Source organism: Lipophrys pholis (genome assembly GCF_963383615.2).
Source record: "Lipophrys pholis genome assembly, chromosome: 9".
In the NCBI taxonomy this organism is placed as follows: Eukaryota; Metazoa; Chordata; class Actinopteri; order Blenniiformes; family Blenniidae; genus Lipophrys; species Lipophrys pholis.
Genome location: NC_137639.1, coordinates 28,682,472 through 28,703,514, shown reverse-complemented (window position 1 = coordinate 28,703,514; position 21,043 = coordinate 28,682,472). Strand labels below are relative to the sequence as shown.

The 21,043-nt window shown below is 42.9% G+C and overlaps 1 protein-coding gene across 19 annotated transcripts in view; it reads left to right on the top strand.

The window, feature by feature from the left end:
• Positions 1-21,043, top strand: part of cspg5a (chondroitin sulfate proteoglycan 5a) — a 57,813-nt gene that overhangs the window by 23,611 nt on the left and 13,159 nt on the right. For all 19 annotated transcript variants that reach the window (XM_080471594.1, XM_080471592.1, XM_080471608.1 and 16 more), the window contains exon 3: positions 18,611-18,799. In XM_080471594.1, coding sequence (XP_080327720.1) covers positions 18,611-18,799 — 189 coding nt within the window. The remainder of the gene's footprint in view (positions 1-18,610; positions 18,800-21,043) is intronic.

Sequence of the window (21,043 nt, the reverse complement as noted above, 5' to 3'; positions counted from 1 at the left end):
CCAATAAAATTAAAAAAATTAATAATATTCCAAGTCCAGTCACCAATCAATTATGACACTTTCTTTGATAAAAGGTGTTGAACCTGCCTGCTCACACTAATATCAGTCAATAGATTTTGACTGAACTGCCTTATTAAGCTTGATTTATATATTTTCATCACACATAGTCTGCTCCACAACAAAAAAAAAACTTTAAAGTTTAAATTTAAAGGTTATTATCCCATTATTTTACCCGTCCAGCTCACTCGAGGGGAAATTGTACTGCGTGTGAACTAAATTGCGTTTGACACTCCTGGTTTATATGATCATGCACGGCTTAGTCAGACATCCAGAACTGCATGGACGAGACAAATCCCACAACTTAACATTCATGGCAGGTCTGACGCAAAGCCTTGTTGAAGAAACAATATTAAAGTAACTGTGGGAAGTGAAAACTGAAAGGTTAGGTTCAAAATCAAATCAGTGCAGCTGCATGAAGCCACATTGGGCAAACTAAAATTTATCTATAATCAACACTGAATATATTCTGCTGCACCCATTGTTGCTTCTCCACTGTAATCAGACACCAGATTGTAAATACAAAATCTGTGACTCGATAAACTGAACAAGGCTTTGTGGAAATGCTGATTTACTGCTGTGCCTCTCCGGTCAGAAACACATGGAAAACATCAGCGCAAAAAAAATAAATAAATAAATAGAAGCCAGAGTGCTATAAGAAAGTTTTATGAGAACAACTTCTCAGATCTGCCAGTTCGTTGGAAGGCTGGAGTCGAGCAACTTGTACACAAACACACATTTCTGTGTGTGAATACCAGTCCACAGACACTGAAACGCAAGACGTCACCTCATGCTCTCATTCCGACGTACATGACGAACTATTAAAGTTTTCCATGAACCTTCAGCCTCCTGCCGTCCAGTCGCAAACCGCAGTGATGACTTTCCTCAATATCTAATCCAATAGGCTCGATTTGTGCTGATGAATCTGGGTGGAGGTCACAAGTCAAACGGATTAAGAGAATCATTTATGAAAATATGGTGTAAGCCACAGAGTAGTGTCGGCTCAGCGCGAGTCCTCCGCCAATGGATCTGAAAGTCGGCAATCGGAGTGCATCTGCGGATCAAAAAAAAAAAAACGCCCCAATTTGCGAGCTCCACCCGAGTTCAGGCCATCAGCGATGTTCTGGATTAGCACTGATACACATGGAATGGAGGGGGATGTGTGGTCGCATTTCAAATGACTAATACTGTATTAACACTGTCAGGGTCGTTGTGGACTTCTTATTTAAAGAACATAAACAGACGAGCTCGATTCTCAATTTGCATGTAGATCCGCCTCGCGCTGCGTTCACATAGAAACTTGATTGATGTAGAAATGCTGGTATCGTTTCTTCACCACAAGCTCGTGCCAATGATTTACTGGTAAATATTGACGTTATGGAGGATGACACTTGAAAAAAGATGGAATGAAAAAAACACTGAAATGCAAGTCAAAATAGCTTGATTCAGAAATTCAGATTTGTTCCAAAGACAGGCCTTGATGCAAAACAAAACAACATGAAAACATAAATGATTAAAGGTGTTAGTCTAAATTAGTAGTGTGTTTAATACAGAGCCACAAAATCATAAAGACAAACCACAGTAATTATAAGTATAAATGTCAGTATATTACTCAATAAGCACATTTTAAGACAAAGTTTTAAGATTTCAGATGAATTATAGATTGTGACAATACATTCTGGCAAGAAACCATAGAAATATACTTATGAATGAACACACTTTCATTATTGTCAAACATTTGGGTGTATAAGTAGATGTTCTGTCGTCAGGACAGCCTGCTGAGATTGTATTTTGGATAATATAACCACTAAAGGGTCCGTCAGCTTCATTAATGTGGCTGAGCTGAAACATTTAATAATTTCGACACAAACTTTTAGTACATTTGATCTTGTAAATAACTTTATATTATGTAATTACATTCAACAATCAATGGATTTAATGATTGGTCGATCTCTCCTGTTGATATAAACATCCACCCATCCATGTATAAATATAAAATTGATTTTCTGGAATGAGAATAAATGTATTGGTTTGAATAATAATTGAAGTTGAGGGCCTGCTCAGTCATCACGTTCAATTTCATATGTTATCAAGTATGATTACTTAGTGTAAAGTGTCGTTACACTTGGGGAAAGAAAAATCTCATAAGAGTCCAAATATTTAAAAACTTTATTTATTTGATTGTTTGTTTGTTTGTTTGTTTGTTTAACCCAGATACAGGAGGTTGAAATAACATAAAAATATAAACTTGAAAATTATAAATATGATTATTATTTGAAAGCTAAACTGCAGATTTTTCCTCAGTTCAGGTCCTGAGGTCAAAATGAAAGGTGATTTTACTTTTCTATTCAAACTAATTGGAGGCAGAAAAAGAATGCTATGTGTCAGAAAAGCTCGAAAGAGGGATTATTGTACAGGATTACGGTAAATGAAGACTGTTACTTACAAAAATAGACTGCACAAAATAAATAAATAAATAAAACAACATAAATGTAATCACCGGCACGATGAGCTTCAACAGTGTCGAATGAGAAGCTGATTTTACACACGTTACCAGACCAATCAGCATGTAGGAACAAACAAACTGTTTGTCTAAACGTGCTGAAGACCCAGATTCACCTGCTCAGAAGAAACAAGGTCAGAGATTTCTCCACCGAGACCCCCAGCCCCCCACCACCACTCCCCCCCCCCCCCCCCCCCCCCCCCCCCCCCGCGTCTCGGTGGACTTCAGCATCGCGTTTCTGCCGCCTGTTCTACCAGCAGCCTCGATCCTCTGTGACCTTTCACCCCCTCCAGTGTGGGAATACTGCAGCCATTTTTAGATTTCAGTCCAAAATGGAAGCTGTTTTCAGATTTGAAATCCAACCCTTTAAATTTATAGCAATCATGCAATATTAAAAGATGTTTTTATTTTCGGGCGTGAAAAATAAAAAAAAATAAAAGAATAAAAGCCCTGTGCAGAGATGAGGGGCGGTTTAAGGTGAGATTGGATGGTTTTAAAGCGGCTCGAACGATTGAACGATTTGTACAGTAAAACGATGAACATGTCAAGATCTGTATTACTGGTTTGAACCCTCTTTTTTTTTTTTTTTTTTGAAAGTCACTGATCATTTTAAAAATTAATATCTTGTGTGACTCCAAACCTTCAGAGCAGTCTGGCTGCTCGACGGACTCATGAATCTTTCAAGAGACTGTCTGGATGACTTCAAGGGAATCTTAAAAAACAAAACCAAAAAATTTGTTCTGAGATCTTTTGCCGGTTGCCATCGATGACGCACATTTATCTGTAAGGTTAACCTTTAAAAAAAAAAAAAAAAGCTTTTAAAAAGGGAGGAAATGTGTGTTTGGAAGTTAATTTCTTGGCGGTAATGATAAATCCTCGAAGATTGGAAAGTCTGTTGATTTTTTCATTTTTGCATGCATTTGTAAGGAACATGCATTTGTGGGATGAGCAGCATCGTTTCTAATAAGTGTTTTATGAAAGCGATGAAAATCAATGAATGTCTGCAGACTGCTGCAACGGCAGGCTTCCAATCTACACGTGCTTCCATACATTTGACCCGAACACTTTAATTTCCATGGAAAAACTGCATTTCATGTCTTCAACTGATTATAGAGTCGATTTTCTCTATTTCAAATGCGAGTATATTTGACCTAAGGAATCTTTTTTTTCATTTTTCATTTTTCATTTTTCATTTTCATTTCATTCATCTTTCCAGACATGATGGCAGCATAAACTCACATTTCTACATTATAAAAGTAGCACTTTGGCGATTTCATTAAATGTTTATTTTGTAAAGCAAAATACTCCCTCCACATTTCCACTTTCCTGTTCAGACACATTTATATTGTGTAAATTTAAAGAGCAAATGAAGTGAGAAGTAGGCTGATGTCTACCTCTTTTCATCCAATTAGAGGAATTTTGAAACTACGAAAATGCAAAACCGAAGAGAAAACGTAGGTTGTTTTTTTTTGACAATATTAAATAAAATCCAACCGTTGATTTGGAAGATTCAAAATCAGAACTAGAAAATGCGGATAAACCTCGGCTAGAATATGAGCGCTGTAAGAAGTTTTGCACGATCAGGCAGGAAACAGACGTAATCATGGCGCTTGCATTGAATCAACAGATTATAAATTACTGACTGTGAAGCAAATGTGGAGCAACGCTCGCACGGCGATGCAGTGGGCAAAAAAAAAAAAGAAAAGAAGAAAGTCTTACTAAGCGGACAACGTGATCCAGATATTTAGGGCAGATTTTGGGCTTCAGTCAGCAGATAGTAGCGCTGATGAACCTCTAGAGAGTGAGTCAGACGAACGCTGCAGAGATACTGGGAGGCGTTTGACTGCTGGGCAAGAACGCAATATGGGTCAATGGAGCGCTGGCACAGATGAGGACCAATATGTTCCTCTGTGTGTGTGTGTGTGTGTGTGTGTGTGTGTGTGTGTGTGTGTGTGTGTGTGTGTGTCTGATCACACACGTGACTGAGTTTTCATGCGAAGCTGTGGCTTAACTGAAGCTGCTTCATACATCAGGCCAATTCAATTACAGCAGGACGACTGTCGGGGCCCTTTAGCCCTCCGCAGTAAAACGCGTGACCCTTTGAAGTGATGTTTACTGACCTGCGACCGGCCCGTCGTTTCTCTTCATGACCGACACAAATACAACGCTCACCTCTCCGTGTTACTCAGTGCGGGTTGTCGATAAAGTCACACTTTGTTATGAAGCTGATTTAGAGTTGAGTTATGACTTGATGACACAGTTCCGTTAAAACATGCTTTGAACTGTATCTGAATTTAAACAACAGATATTCAAAACCTATTTTTTTTTTTTTTTTTTTTTTTTACTGACATTCACACAAAAACAGTCACAACTCGAAGCTGTGTGTGAAACATTGAGCAGGAAGTGTCTCCATGGCAACAGATAGAGATCTCCTTTGATGTCCACCAGGTGCCTCTCTCATCCACTTTGTATGTGAAATTTCTTCACGGTTTTTGGGAGATTTATTTGGAAAGGGTTTAGCCATTAACGTCCCAAAATCTGTTAGACTGGTCTCTGGATGACGACAAATCATCCCTGAAAATTTCATGCAAGTCGTTTTTGCGAAAAGTTGGTAAAATACATACATACAAACCAAGAAATAAATACACGCAGACGAAAACATAAACTTCTCGCCCAACTTTCGTTGGGGTAGTTAATTACATTTTTCATATAAATCGTATTAAAACTCTCTTTTCCACTTCTGTGCGGTCTCATCTGACCCTTTTGGTCCGGTGTGTCGAACGTAAGGCCAACGGGGCCAAAACCAGCCCGCAAGAGGCTCCAATTCGGCCCAGGAAATATACCAAGCCAATTTAAAAAAAAATTGCAAATAAACCATTGACGTTTTAACAGTTTATCAGGGAAAGTTTTCACGCAAAAGGCTGCAAAATGCAAGTTTTTTTTTTTTTTTTAGCTTTTATTGAATTTTGCACCAGAAAGTTTCATTAAAATTGGCTTCATATTGAGATTGGGGTCATTTTCATTAGTAATTGTAATTGAATTTTTCAATACCACAACGAAGCAAAACTTTAAAGTTAAAATTTGATGGTGGGTGACGTGTCATTTTCACCACCGGAGTAAAAGCCTAAGAAAACCAACTGAAGGCGTCATGAATCTAATTGAATTACTTTTTGGTCCTGAGTGGAAGACATTGAGGATAATGTTTTGCATTTCTTTTGGAGATCGTCTCCTGGTAATACAGGTGTTTTGTAAGGACCTCGATTTTACGCATTAAGGAGGATGTCCCCGTCCCTGTAAACACTTCCTCGTCCTAATTACACGCTCAGATCCACTGAAGAGAAGCATTTTCATCACAATAGCGTCACACACCTGTTACACGTCCGTCTGCTTGTGTCAGTGAAGCGGCGACGAGCAGCACAGCTCATGCCGGCGCTCGTTAGATGTAAAATAGATTCATCCGCCGTGAGTTCAAAACTTTAACTTAGTGAGGGAGCAAATTCTGGTGTTTGTTCTTTTCTATCAACGCTGGCAGAGTTAATTCAACAGATTATACAACCACAAACTGAACACAGTGACATATAAGCCCCGCAGCTCCCCGCTGCTTCATTTGTATAAACCTCATACAATTTTTACGAGCCGCCATATAAAGTCCCAGGTGGCGCCCGATGATGATATTCATGAAAAATTAATGTGTTCGCAGTGGAAACCTTTTCTGTGTCGGCTAATAGAAAGATGCCGCCATGCGAGGTACAATGCTCTGTAGTTACACGTACAGGGTTTTAATCACCTGCAAAATGCATTTGAAGGTAAAGCTCTATGAAAGGTCTTAGTGAATCAGGGCCTCGCTGGTCACTTTTGAAAAAGTGTGTGAGTGTGTGTGACGTGTGTGACGTGTGTGACGTGTGTGTCGTGTGTGTCGTGTGTGTCGTGTGTGTCGTGTGTGTCGTGTGTGTCGTAACGTCTCTGTGCGTTCGCCATGTGAACCTGGTAACCAGTTCAGGGTGTAACCAGCCGTCGCCCACATGCAGCTGGATCGGCTCAAACCTCTTTCCACCAGGAGTCGGATGCAAAAGAAGCGTTTCTGCCCCCTTCTAACAAATATCAACCCTCGGACTCGAAGCGAGAGGCGGCGGTGGAGCAAAGTCTTTGGCGTGGCGCTGGGCTGACATTCGAGAGCAGGTTTTTCCCATTAGAGAAAAACTAGAAGCAAATGTTCTAAATTGAACAAAAAAAACAAAGTGGAAATTCTCTCGATTGGTTCCTGAGAAGTTTCAGTTCAGCCGCCTTTCGAGCTGCGACAGACACACACTCACACTGTGTGTGTGTGTGTGTGTGTGTGTGTGTGTGTGTGTGTGTGTGTGTGTGTGTGTGTGTGTGTGTGTGTGTCAAGACTCATCTCCCTCGCAGCTAAAGTCGCAGAGCGGCGGCCAAATCCACCGTGGTAAAGTTCCAACACACTCTGTGACTGTGAGTTTTTGAACTCGGGGCCTGAGTCGGCCCGTGCGAACACTCACTCGCACGCCGCGATGCGATTTCTGATTTTCAAACTATCCGAGGCATCTCCATCTCTGGCTCGCCTCTCCGCCTGACTGATGCGATCTGACAGCGTTGGTGTCGTAAATGGCCTCCTCCTCTGGAGCCGCCGGGCTGAGCTGTGACCATATTCGGAGGCGCAGGCGAGGGAGCCAAAGGAGGGAAGGAACGAGGGAAAGAGAGGACAACGGAGAGGGTGTTTACGTTCTGCTCCTGATGGAGACGGTTACAGATATGGAGAGAATGAGAGAGAGAGAGAGAGAGAGAGAGAGAGAGAGAGAGAGAGGTAGATGAACAGAGACAGACGGAGGCAAATGGAGGTAACAGGTAGTGGAGGAGAGTCATCGGGATAAAGAAGAGGAAAAGATAAGAACAGGAAACAAAAGAGCGACGGACACAGAGGGAGAGGTGGACAAAAGAGAGAAAAGAGAGAGGAGGTGGAGGAGAAACTGAAGCAGAGAATGACTCAGAACATTACAACGCCTGCCAGGATGGAAACGACTCGGCCGAGCCAGGTCGAATTTAGTGGCGTGTGTGTGCTTGTGTGTGTGTGTGTGTGTGTGTGTGTGTGTGTGTGTGTGTGTGTGTGTGTGTGTGTGTGTGTGTGTGTGTGTGTGTGTGTGTGTGTGTCTCTTGCAGCTTGATGTAATTAAGTGAAGCTTTGAGCAACGACAGCAGTTCATGTCCATTTTAGATTTCACCATCAGATCGTGGCAATGCACACAAATACGCCCTTAAATGCACTTGCATGAAAAAATAAAAACACACACACACACACACACACACACACACACACACACACACACACACACACACACACACACACAGGATTAGGGGCTGTATTTAGGGATCACTTCCAAGTCAAAGAGCGAGGGGTCGTGGAATCAGGCCAGAGGTCAAATGCAGGAGATTTATGACTCTGCCAGGAAGACTGAGACAAAGGAGACACATTTACAAACACGCACGCACGCACGCACGCACGCACGCACGCACGCACGCACGCACGCACGCACGCACGCACGCACGCACGCACACACTGTTGATCCAGTGTATTCTTTCTCTTTATCTCAGCTTTTGTCTCTTTGTCGGCTTCACATTCTTTCAAACTTTTACCTTCATACTGTATTTCAAACGAGCAGAGATCAGCCCCTCAGGATTGATCAATACGCGGAATTAGTGGTGTTTCATGGTGTTTGTTTCCCCGAACTAAAACAAGCAACTCAAAGTGCGAACGGACGTTGTGTTTAGCTGTTTCTTCTGAGGTGAGCAACTAGACCTGAAGAACTGCATGAACATATTATTCCCGTGTTAATCAATCAGTTAGAGTTGCTGATCCGTGTTGCTGGGATCTCTCCAACATAATAACACACTGAACACATCCAGCTCGGTGCAAAGTAGCACTCAAATCATCAAGTTACCTGGAAACTCCAGCTTTTTATCCACCTCTGCTTTCTCTAATTCATTCTGAACTATTGTTAAAACTACTGTTGTTTTCTAACTCTGTAATTTAGCCACAGGCCAGGTCTGAGCCTGCTGTTCCTGAGCTAAAGCCCTTGACAAGTCATTCGGTGAATGTGAATTAAAGCCAACTCTTCAAGCTTAAAAAAAAAGATAAACTCTTTTTGTGTGAACAAACGACCAAGTTGGATTGTTATTACGGCGACTGTCAAAATAAAACTACCAAGTCCCAGAGGAGAATATGAACTGGGAGTCACGACACTCTGGAGGAAACATCGTTGTTGTTATCCGTCCACTGAGCACGTGCAGAAGAGCTGTTCGCTACAGCTGTGGTGAGCATGCCCAGTAGCTGCGTTTCCGTCGTCCACAGGGAGATGGGATCCGTAGGTTTTTTTTTAAAGTTGCGTTTTCAGTGACTCCGAGCACCGTTGTCGTGGAAACGGACACCCAAAAACGCAATGGAAGCGAACAGGCTCTAAGATTCTAAAGATTTGCTCTCATTGTAAAGTCTCCTGCTTTTATATGTTTGCGAGGATGAGTGTTTGGATGAAATGCTTTTCTCAAATGGGGAATTCCTGAGGAGCATTTCTGAGAAGGAGCCACTTGTGGAAGTTGAAGGTTTTCACAAAACCTCGATCTGAAGCTGGTTTGCCCTCCAAACTTCATGGAACCCTACAAGAAGCTCTGAGTGATTATTGGCCCCAGATCAGCGCCCGCAGCCAATACCCACATTATGTTTCATTATTTAAGTGCATCAGGATGAATCCCTGTGTCAGCCTCTCCGGAGTAACCTGAGCGTCTTTTCAGCTAATTTGCTGAATTCCCGTCTGGAGCTGAGGAGCTTCCAGTGAACACATCCCACATGTAATGGCGCGCACCGACTGCGACACGGGACACATCTGCAAATCGGTAATTGGTTTGCATTTTATGGTGTTGTGAGCACTCTCCAGGGATGCAGGGGATTTATGCAAATGGTCTTTGGTTACAGTCGCACACGCGGATCTGTGCTGAAAGTGTCATTTGCGGCGTTAACCAGCCCTGCTTCAAGCATAATGGCGGGAGGGTTTGCACTTAGCACACTGGGCTGGCAGCGTAAACACAGGAGTACGCAGAAAATGATATGCAAGTGTGACAAGCAAACAGAAATGAGCTAAATTAGCTGTTTACATTTTGCATAGCAGATGTCGCAGGGTAGAATGGAAGTCTATTTCCCACAAAATAATGTTTTTCCACCGAACTTTGCCTTGCAATGCATATCTGCAAAGTTGTATTCTCTTGGTGTAACATCACATAACACTGAGAACATATAATGAAATGCAACATCTTTTTTTTTTTTTTTTCTTGGATTGAATCTCTGAAAGATAACATGATCTAATATCAAGCTGAACATTATCGATATTTCAATCAGCTGATTCTTCAGTTGCCATAAGCAGAAACCCCTGATCATGCTGTCATGTCTTCAATTCCCCTTTCGATTTTCAAATCGGGGGATTTAGTTTTCCTGACTGATTGAATGCCCAGCATCCCCCCCCCCCCCCCCCCCCCCCCCCCCACCCCACCACCCCACCACCCCACCACCACCACTACTTACATCTTAATAAGGTTATAATGTTTCCATCTGCATAATGGAAGCTCATGCAGTGATATTATATTTAAGCTGGTTTGTTGTGAACGTACTGCGGAGCTCCCGATGCCTCGGGGGAAATCTACGAGGACGGCTGATGAAACGCAGAGAGCATCTGACCTAAAATAACACAACAGTATACATCCGTTCAGATGGAGGTGGCCCAGATTGTTAGATCAGTATCTTTTCTGTACCTGTTTTCTTTCCGCTGTCAGTTTCTTTAAACCCAATTGCCCGGCTGCACAGTCTCTCAGGGATCATCGGCATGCTGCTGCACGGCGCGCTTGACTTCAAATATCAGTATTAGAAGACTCGCTGGTGGCAAGCACGTGCAGTGAAACCACAAATCAAACCAGAAACAGTGAAAGTCGGACTGGATGATCCACTCGGATGCATTGAAGTGACCAGTCTCATTATTGCATTTGTACACAAAGTGTCATGATTTTGCAAACTAATCAACTTTGAACCGTGCTATTATTATTCTGCTTTGATGTCACATGTATCATCCTGCTAGAAATACTCTCTAAACCAACAAAATACAATATAAGCTTTTATAATAATTTTATATAATCCTCCTCTCAAGAAGAACCCCAGAAATCCACTATTTCTGTCTATCTGCTTGAGATTTATTGAGACTATGGCTGTTTTAGGAAAGTCTTGAGACAGAGCTCAATGTTTTAGTAATCTGTGGATCCAAACTTGTTTACACAACTTGGTTTTCAAGTGAAAACGCAAAACATTTGTTGTGTTTTGGTTGTTTGTTTATATGACAATAATGCTGAGAGCCACTGAAAATGCAACTTTTTAAAAAAAAATGGCTACTGAGGTGGAACTTTTCGAAAACGCTTTGACTCTGTCTCGGTGGAAACGGAAGAAAATGCAACTTTTTGAAAATGCTCCATATTAAATAGTACACCATGGTCATAGTAAACAGTTCTTCTGCACATGCTCAGTAGATGGACAATCAGAACAATGTTTCCTCGGACGTGTCATGACTCCCAGTTCGTATTCTCTTGGGACTTGGTAGTTTTATTTTGATAGTCACTGTAATAACAATCCAACTTGGCCGACTGTCCACTAGAATGTCCATTATTAATATTTATATCATATTGTTCTCGGCTGCATGTGTGTGTGTTGGGTTTCATTACAAAAACAACCAACAGCATAATTACATCGTTTTCAATGTTTCTGCCATTTCCATGTAGAGGAATGTCTTTTTTTACAACATCGCCGTGTGAACGGGGCCTAAGTATTGTAATTTCTGGACTATTGAGCGTACCCGGATATAAACCACACCCACCAAAAAAAAAAGAAAAAAAAAAAAAAAAAGAATTCAGAGTTACGTGATGCACCTGAACGCATCACTCATGTATCAGCAGCATGAAGTTCATTAACTCGTAAAAATCCATAAATTAGCCACGTCATTGTTTAAGCCAGGGTTGAAAATTACGGTAAGGTGTAAATGCAATAGATAAATACCGAAATGATAAAAGAAGCTACTGTGAACAACCAAAAGTAGCAGGTGTGTCGGTTGCATGGCCGCTGATAAAGACTTACTCATTTTTCTAAGTCAAACTCTCCTAACGGCATGATTATTGTTTTTGCGTTGGGATTTCAACAGTTGTTTGTGGTAATATTTGTACACGTGAAAACCATGAGAAAGTCCATGACTCAACGATCACAACTTGACATGAGGTGACTTAAATTGTTTTAGCAGAAGGAGGGCTGAAGAAACCTTTGCTCGGTCCTGTGTGTTAAAGCTGAGCCCACGCGCTGGGCGCTGAGATTCTAATGTGATGAGATCAAACCCGTCCGTGGCGTTCCTTTGTCTCCCTGCCCTCATCCTGACCCCCGAGTTGACCTCTTCCCTCCCAAATCCCTCTCTGCAATCAGAAAGCGTGCCTCAATTCAGACGAGATTCTCGCATGAGGTTTTTGTTTTTGTGCGATGAGCAGAGTCTCCCTCTCCAGTCCTCACTCGGCTTTTCCTCTGCTGTTATTGCGTGAGAAGACACGCATTGCTTCAAGGAGAAAATATTTAAAAATAGTGGTATTTTTTATGCAAATCTGGAGTTGATATTAAAATATTCAGTCATCTCCCCGTTGTGTCCTTTCCTGTCTGTCCGCATCCAGCTGCTGCTCGGCGGTTTCACTTTTCCAAAGACCTTGTTAAAAGCTTTCTCCTGTTTCCTGGAGGCAAACGTTGTTGATATTATCTACTGAGCATCTGCAGAAGAACAATTTAATACAGCCGTTTTTTTGTTTCCCGCCGTCTATATGGAGACGAAGTAAGGGCATTTTTTAAAGGTTGCGTTTCCCCTGTTTCCATGGAGACGGAGTCACTTCTACACGGAGAATAAATAAACCAAAACAAGACCATTAACTCTCATTTCCAACCTGCAGTTCCCCAAATCAATCACAACAAAGTTGATATGTTTACAAACAAACCTGTAGCTTGTAGCAATCGAATTGTGTTTTTGTTTCTCCACAAACCTGCCGCAAGGGTTTCTGGGAAATCAAAGATGGCGTCGCGGCAGCTCAAGTGAAAATATCAACATTTGACTCATTCAGCCTGAAAAAAAAAACTGTCTCAAAGAAAGACTCTATAAGTCAAGAGAAAAGTCTGAAATGTTGTGAAACTGATGTTAATCGTCCTTCCAGTGCGAATGAAACATCGAGTGAACAAACGGGATCTTGCCTTGGGAATCTTCTGGCGCTTCCATGACGGGACGATGTCAACAAACCCTGCATGCTTCGCCAAAGATAAAAGCTGGAAATACGTGTTTGTCTGGGTTTAATGACAAATTTCCTTCAGAAAGGTCTTGACAACCTATTAGAGATTTACATCAACAACTAAAACTGGCTCCTACATCTTTCATTTTTTCCCGTGTGGATTCTGGTAGAGGAAGACGGTCATGACTTCTCAATTTTAAACGGTAGTTTTGTTTAATGCACCTTTACAAGCTGTGTTAGCGTCAAAGTCTTTCACCTCCAGATGCGTTTCACTCGGCCTGAAGTGGCCAGAAATGTATGTTGATCCTTAAAGGTTTCCGACCCCGGGCTTAAACCAACACACCCACCAGTCATCGCTTGTCCTTCACTCTCCCCTGTCTATTTCCTCTCTTCAGCCCTCCTTTCCCTTCTCCTCGCCCTCCATTACTCCTCGTCAAAACCAACAGGGGGTCTTATTAGAGGTCCACAGCCCCATCTGCGCCATTGTCATCTTCTGCGAGTTAAATTAAAGACAGTCTCTTTATCTGTCTGTCTGCCGCCCCCGCTCTGAGCCCAGCGGGCCGGCCTAATCAGGTAAATATTGAAAGGATTTGTGGAGCTCTTTGTAATGTGGCTCGGGCCGCCCCAATGCTAATCGCGCCGTATTTCTCCCGTGGCTGCAGCGTCGTTTTAAATGTGGCTGCGGTGAGCCGCTGCAAGGGAGATAATGACAAGTTAGGCAGGGGAAGGAAAAGAAAGAAAGAAAAAAGAAGAAAAAAAAAAACGAGCTGCAGGGACACAATGGGAAAGCCTGTGGGATGTGTGGGAGTTTTATTTTTTTTACAGCGAGGACGGAGTGGGAATAAGCTGAGCTGGCCAGCACGTCTCAGCCGTGGAGGAGTCGGCCACTTTTAAAAAGCTGTTTGACAGAGTTTGATTCCTCGTGACGAGTCGCTCCCAATTTGATTTCGCTCCATTCCAGCTGCTCGGGACTGCAGGAGGACGAAATCCAATCCCAGAGATTGACTCCAAAACTCAGCCAAGAGCGATATCCTTTCACCCCCGCTTCTTAAACTACATTCCAGGGATCTTAAAGGAGATCACCGCAGTCACGCAGTGTTTCTTATTGTCAACGCACCGTATACGAAAAATAAACACCTCCAGCAGAACTGTTACTACGCCTCTTTGTACGTTCTGGCTCTCAGTTCAAATCTGATTAATTCTTTTCGTTTTCAAATGATGAAAATCCCGTTATGAATTTTAAACTAATCTACTAGTATAACTCTCCCTGTGAGGATTGACATAACAGATGGTAACAGACGCCTTTGCAGTGCAATACATGTGCGTACCGAATATAACGGTCTAGTAACACATTTTAGTTTGGACCGGTTCAATAGTTCCATAATCGCCTTTGAATTTAAACTTAAAAGTTTAAATCAAAATCAGAGTATACATGATTAAGATGTTGATATTTTTTGCAAAAACCAAACAATTACTACCAAAATTGACGACAATCTCAATGGAAAGCCAATTCTAATGAAACCTTCTGGTGCAAAATGTCCAAGAAACTTCTTTTTTATATTTTTATAGCTGTTGCATTATTTAAATTTTTTTTTACAAACTCACTCTGACAACGTGGCTTTGAGGTTAATGCTAATTTGCTATCTTAGTCACTACTCAGTAAAAAAGTGAAAATGATCGTTTTCTTCTGGATTTTTCACAATTGTCTTGGTGGTTCGGTTGAATCGGAGTTGGTTTTGGCCCACGGGCCTTATGTTTGACACTCCTGGTCCCACTGTTGTTACTTTACATTTGGTGGAGATTTTGGATCAATTCCCTCCAGCTTTCTGTTATTTGTGCCAATAAGAACAGTTATGAGCAGCGCATGCATTAGGAACTATTTTTAGCTGAGGATTAATACACTTTGGACACTAAAAGCCCTGATAGCTGGGATTTTTCCAGGAACGTGTGCGTTTCACTCACAAATCTGCTCAAAACATCACAGAAAAAAACTGTAAAAAAACCTCCACTATTATTGAATGGTATAAAATGTTTTTAAGGATAAAGAAGCCAGGGGGGAAAAAATGACATCCAAACTTGCTGCTGATCCATATTCACTCCTTGTGATCAATGAAATGGGAAGTTTAAATGTCAGCTGTTTTGTTTTTTTTAAACCTCCAAGTTTATTTTTGAAGTTCTCCTCCAGGATTAAAGCTGAAAGGTTCCTGGCAAACATGACCAGCAGTTTAAAACCACAGGACACTTCTGAATTAGTCCTGAACTCCTCGTGTTGCGTTTTACAATTGAACTAAATTCTACTTCAATAGCAAAACTTCTTTTAGCTTCTGAGTGAGTATTTAGTGCCTCGGGTCCCCGTTTACACAAAAATAAATGAATTTTTCAGAAAAGTTTATCATTTTAAAACAGTATCCAATTACACAGAAATAGAAAATTTGTTTAGCCACTAGTGGGTGCTGTTTGTTGTGTTTGTTCAATACGCTATAAACATTAACATCAAGAGAACACCGACATTCTAGTTATTACGGTGACTGTCAAAATAAAACTACCAAGTCCCAGGAGAATCTGGACTGGGGAGTCGTGACACTCTGGAGGTAAACATTGCTCTTATTGGGCATCTACTGAGCATGTGCAGAAGAACTAGTTACTCCGGCGGTGGTGCACATGCGCAGTCGCAGCGTTTCTCTCGTTTCCATGGAGACTGAGTCAGAGCATTTTCAAAAAGTTTCACCCTTTGGAGCCCTTTCCAAAAATTGCGTTTTCAGTCTCTCAGAGCGCCGTTGTCGCTTAAGCAGACGCCCAAAACGCAACCAAAGTTTTTTGCGTTTTCAAGTTCAGATGAGCTGGTGTGGGCGTAAACTTTGAATAGCTTTTGGACACTGATGCAGCGATTTGGCTCGCGGCAGTAAGCTGCACCACATTTTAGACACACAATAAATTCCTTTTTTGTTTGTTCGTTCGTTTCTCTCTTTCCTTTTCAACCGCGAGATCACAACATTCACCTTGGACCGCTGCGTTTCCCTCCTGATGTCAGGAGAAGAGGGAGGAAAAAACACTGGCGTTGCACAAACTGAAAGGAGAGACGGGATTCAGCTGGAGGTGCTTGGCAAAGTGCAGGAGGGAGGTGGTGACACCGGAGGGAGAGAAGAGCCAGTTGAGTGGAGAGAAAAAAAGAAAATATCTGAGGAGAACAAGCAGCAGGCGTGAAGCAGTGGGGGGAGGGGGGAAGGGGGGGGGGGGGGGGTGGAAAAAGAAAAGAAATGAGGAGGTAGCCGCTGAAATAGAACCACGTCCCTGTGGACGGCTCGGCGAGGATGCGTGCGTGATGGCATGACATGTCAGCGCTGCGTCTGCCGGGTTTTTCACCGCTCAGCTGGGTTGCCATGGCGACTAACACATCCTTGCTTGCCTCCCTCCTTAATGCACCCCTCCCCTCCTCCTCCTCCTCCTCTCTCCTTCTCCATCCCTCCCCCACCCTCGCCCGCCCGGCTAACTCCGACTTACATAAACCTCTTCTTTGTGCCAACGCAGAAACACTCCGAGTGCATTGAGGTCTCCCACAGTTTGTGATATTGGGCTTTGTCGCTTTTTTTTTTTTTTTTTTTTTTTTTAATTCCTCGCTTGTGCCCACACTCAAAATGTCTCCTGGCTCGTTGCCAGCGTTTTCCCTCGAGCTGGCATCAAGGATCCAGGCATGACACAGGAAGTGGGTGAAAAGAGCCCGCTTGGCATGTCGACAGCGTAACCGGAGCGTCCGTACACCCCGACACCTCCGCTCACTTCACACTCCTGTGTGTGTGTGTGTGTGTGTGTGTGTGTGTGTGTGTGTGTGTGTGTGTGTGTGTGTGTGTGTGTGTGTGTGTGTGTGTGTGTGTGTGTGTGTGTGTGTGTGTGTGTGTGTGTGTGTGTGTGTGTGTGTGTGCTCTCAGATCCTTATGTCGAATATGATACAAAGATGTGGGAAGTTGCTTTCTTTGTTAGTCGTTAATTAGAGCCGTTTCAGCGTGCAAGATGTCTGACAGCACGCTCAGTCGTCTGGAAATGACAGAGTGAGCTGATATCCACTTGCACAGGCCTTCAGGAGGAAAACCAGACTGGTTCGGGAGGAGGAACAGCTGTACGCGGAGTTTGTCGTAACTTTCTGAAAACGCTCAGTCTCCTTGTAGACAGCGCCACGGCTGTAGTGAATCATTCTTCTGCACATGCTCAGTAGATGGACAGTAGGAACAATGTGTCCCACAATCCAATTTGGTCGTCTGTCCATGCAGACGTCTGTGTACTCCCGTTGTTAATGTTTATAGCGTGTTGTCCTTTGCGCGCATGTGTGTGTGGTTTCATTACTTAAACAACCAACAGCGCCCACTAGTGGCCTTGAATGCTAAATGGTCATCATTTTGAAAACGTTGCCATGTAAACGCAAAACTTTTCTGAAACAAAAATGCAAAAACGATGCATTTTTATTTGAAACTTTGTCGTGAGGGGATTAGTTATTAGAAATCCTCTTTGACATTATATCATCAGCCATATATTTAAATCGGTTGGGGGGCCTGGATAACTTTTCTCTCTTCCTCCAAGACAAAATAAAAACTAGTAACTTTGACTTTCCACTTTATGCAACTTCAAGTCAAATCGTTCCTCTCATGCAACTTTTAACAAGAACATAAATCAGCACAATAAAACAATTAATTTAGCTTTCACTGCATGGTTAAGACAACCAGCCAGACTGTTTTCAAATCCAGATGAACCGAGATATTTTTAACGTGTCCTCTAGTCACATGCAGAAGGCAAAAGACAGCTCCACATTTTTCCCCACTCGTGTGACTGTTCGGCAGCGTTACGGGCTCATTAAGTGGTGAAATGTATTTGCCGTTTTACACGCCAAATAGTCTGCAGACAAAGCCATCTGCCTGCGTCGTTTATGTCCCCCGGCGGACACCGTACTCTGCCAAACAGCTATGGGGGGGGGGGGGGGGGTCTGGGACTCAGATGGCCACTGTGTGTGTTTTCATGTGTGTATCTGTCCACATATGAGCACATAATGTACATTTAAACATGGATGCACTTTGGTATTGTGTCACATGTTATAGAAGGCTAATGTCTTTTCGGGCTGTGTGTCTTTTTCAAATGTTGTGGGAGTCTTAGCGTGTGACAGTGTGTGTGTGTGTGTGTGTGTGTGTGTGTGCATGTGTGTGTGCGTGTGTGTGTGTTTATAGCTGGAAAATCACCTCAGGCTGTTTTTTATTTATTTATTTATTTATTTATTTGCTTTTCACTTTCTATTTTGAGTCAAACAAAAGCGAGGATGTTAGATTTTTTTTGAATAGAGCCTCACTCAAAACCTGCAGGCGACTGCAGGCGATGACTTCACACCGACTATTAAGATTTATGTAACGTGCAACATGTTGTACACAGCTGAGGAGGGTTTTGTTGTTTTTTCTGGGAACGACGCATGAAGAGTTTTATTTTCGATCCCACACCAACGTGGCTTAATGGCAAACAGAAGGGAAATCCCAGCCATGCGTATCCAGACTGCACTTTAATGGGGAAGCGTTTAAACTGCAGGAGGAAGACAAACGCATGAGGCTAAAACCGAAACCTTCAAACACTGAAGGAATCACGACAGTGTCGATTTCTTTTTCCACAACTCGGAATCTTTCTTTGCTCTGCGCTGTTTTCTCAACCCTTGTCTGTCTTTCTCTTTCGCAGGTGCAACGTCCAGGACTACATCTGGCACAAGGGCGCCCGCTGCGAGTCGGTGGTGACGGAGTTCCAGGTGATGTGTCTGGCGGTGGGCGCCTCGGCTCTGGTGGTCCTGCTGCTCTTCATGATCGTCGTCTGCTTCGCCAAGAAGCTCCACGTGCTCAAGACGGAGAATAAGAAGTTGCGCAAGCGCAGGTGAGTTTCTGGCGTGAGGTTGAGCAGTTTTTGTTAGAAACGTCTCTTCCTGGGATTAGAAGGAGTAGATTGATGCCACACATGAGCTGTAGCTCAATCCGGAGGCTGGACCCATCATTTCATCAGCTCTTGCTGATGTATCTCATAAACGTGTCACCTTTACTAAGACAACTCAGGATGCTTCACATATCCCAAGATCCACAGTGCTCAGTAAACCTAACAGTGTGAATGACCTCAGTTACATTTCTAAACATGATCCACTGGAAAGGAAAGGGTGATGATCAGGACTGACGCTCAATTTAAAGGGGTCATGTTGTGCAAAATTCACTTTCCAACGGTTTTCCAACTGTAATATGCATCCACATACCTGGAACGACGCCCCAGAAGTGAAGAAAGTCTGTCCTCTCTCTCCCCGGCTTGTTTCAGTTTTTAAAAAGTGTGTTGCTCCAACCAGCCCATCAGAAATCAAAGGTTATTACTTTTTATCGTGCTGCATCTGGAAATATCATCACCCAGGGTGGTTAGTAACATCTGTAAAGATCCGAGGAGCATTGGAAAAAAAAAAAAAAAAAAAGTATTGTTGGATGACCTTCTTGGTTCTCAAACGTATCAGACAGTTTGTCATAAAGGTCAGAGAATTAGGGAGATTTTAAATCCAATGTCAGAGACAGAGCAGATAAATAGATACAGAGGAAAAGAAAAGGTAGGACGGTCAGAAGAGGAGGGGGATGGGTAACAATGCAAAGACGGAGACAAGGACAGTCTGAGGGAGGCGTGTGTGTGTGTGTGTGTGTGTGTGTGTGTGTGTGTGTGTGTGTGTGTGTGTGTGTGTGTGTGTGTGTGTGTGTGTGTGACGGGGGGGGGGTCTGAGTGAAGGAATGCAGGAGGAGAGGAAGGAGGAGAAGGTGGGAGGGGGAACTGATGGCGAGCAGCCGGCAGAAGGAGCGACGACAAGACAGATGAGCGAGGCAGCGGGACGGAGAGAGAACGTCTGTGTCCTCTGAAGGAACAGAGTTAATTGAAGGGCTTACATAGATCCCATGAAAATACACAGGTATTAAACGGACATCTTTGAGGTGAGGTTTCCTCACGTTTACGTTAGTGAAAGGGGCAAAATATTGCGTCCGTCTTCTTATATCGCTTCATGCATTCAGGGGGACAGACAGAAGGGGGAACATGCAAATCTAGAACCTAATCAGGGATATTGTGGTAACCACTACACCGCAGAAATATCTGAACTTGTTTGGAGGATTTAAGACAGTTGTTCTTTTAATCTGTTCTTTTCACGGCATCACAACAAGGGGCCTTTCTGATTCAGCTGATCTTTACCAACCAAACTATTTTCTGTACATTGATCCATCTTCTAAATGACTTTCTCCAAATGCAGGGCAAACCCTCAACAGGTCGCCAATCCATCACAAGGCAAACACAGAGACACCTCTGAGTCTGGTTCCACAGGTTTCTTCCTGTTAAAAGGGAGTTTTTCCTTTCCATCGTCTCCTATGGTTGCTCAGGTAGAATTGTTGGATTTTTCTCTGGAAATGTACATTGTGTTTGGGGCTATATAAACAAAATTGATTTGAAATGTATTCATCATGTACCGGTCGTAACTGAAAAACGATGGAAGTCCCACCTGGGTCATCTATTAACCTCAAAAATAAGTTTTTGGACTGTGGGAGGAAATCTCAGCACCCGGTAAAAACCATACAGGAACAGCACACAAACCTGGGCTTGATTCATTCGGGGATATTGTTGATTTGAGGTGGGGGTATTAACAGGCTCACCACCTTGCCGCCCCGTCAAAGAGACACAAGCGGCAAAATCTGAGCTTAATTGAGGAAATGAAGAATCATTGAATTCATCAAGAACTCCCTCACAGCATGACGGCTGGAATTTCTGTTAATGAGGAATTAGTTTTCATCAGGTTGAAAGATTTTATTCCATTTGATAAAATTAGGTCATCGCAGAGGAAGCATGGTGCACGTTGTGTGTACGGGGATGCGTACTATCTGAGAGATGGACTGGATGATGAGCACCAGAGAGGAAAGCGAGTGACAGACGGACTGCATGCAAAAAAAAAAAAGAAAAAGAGGGTGGGGGTTGTTTCGGTATTGCTTCGCCTCTGCCGGTGTTTCGGCGGTGGTTACCCTAGCAACAGAGCTGTTGTAGATGAGCAGCGGCATCTGCGATCGAGCATCTCGAATGCAAATGTGAACCGAAGGACCGGATCCCGAACCACTGGAT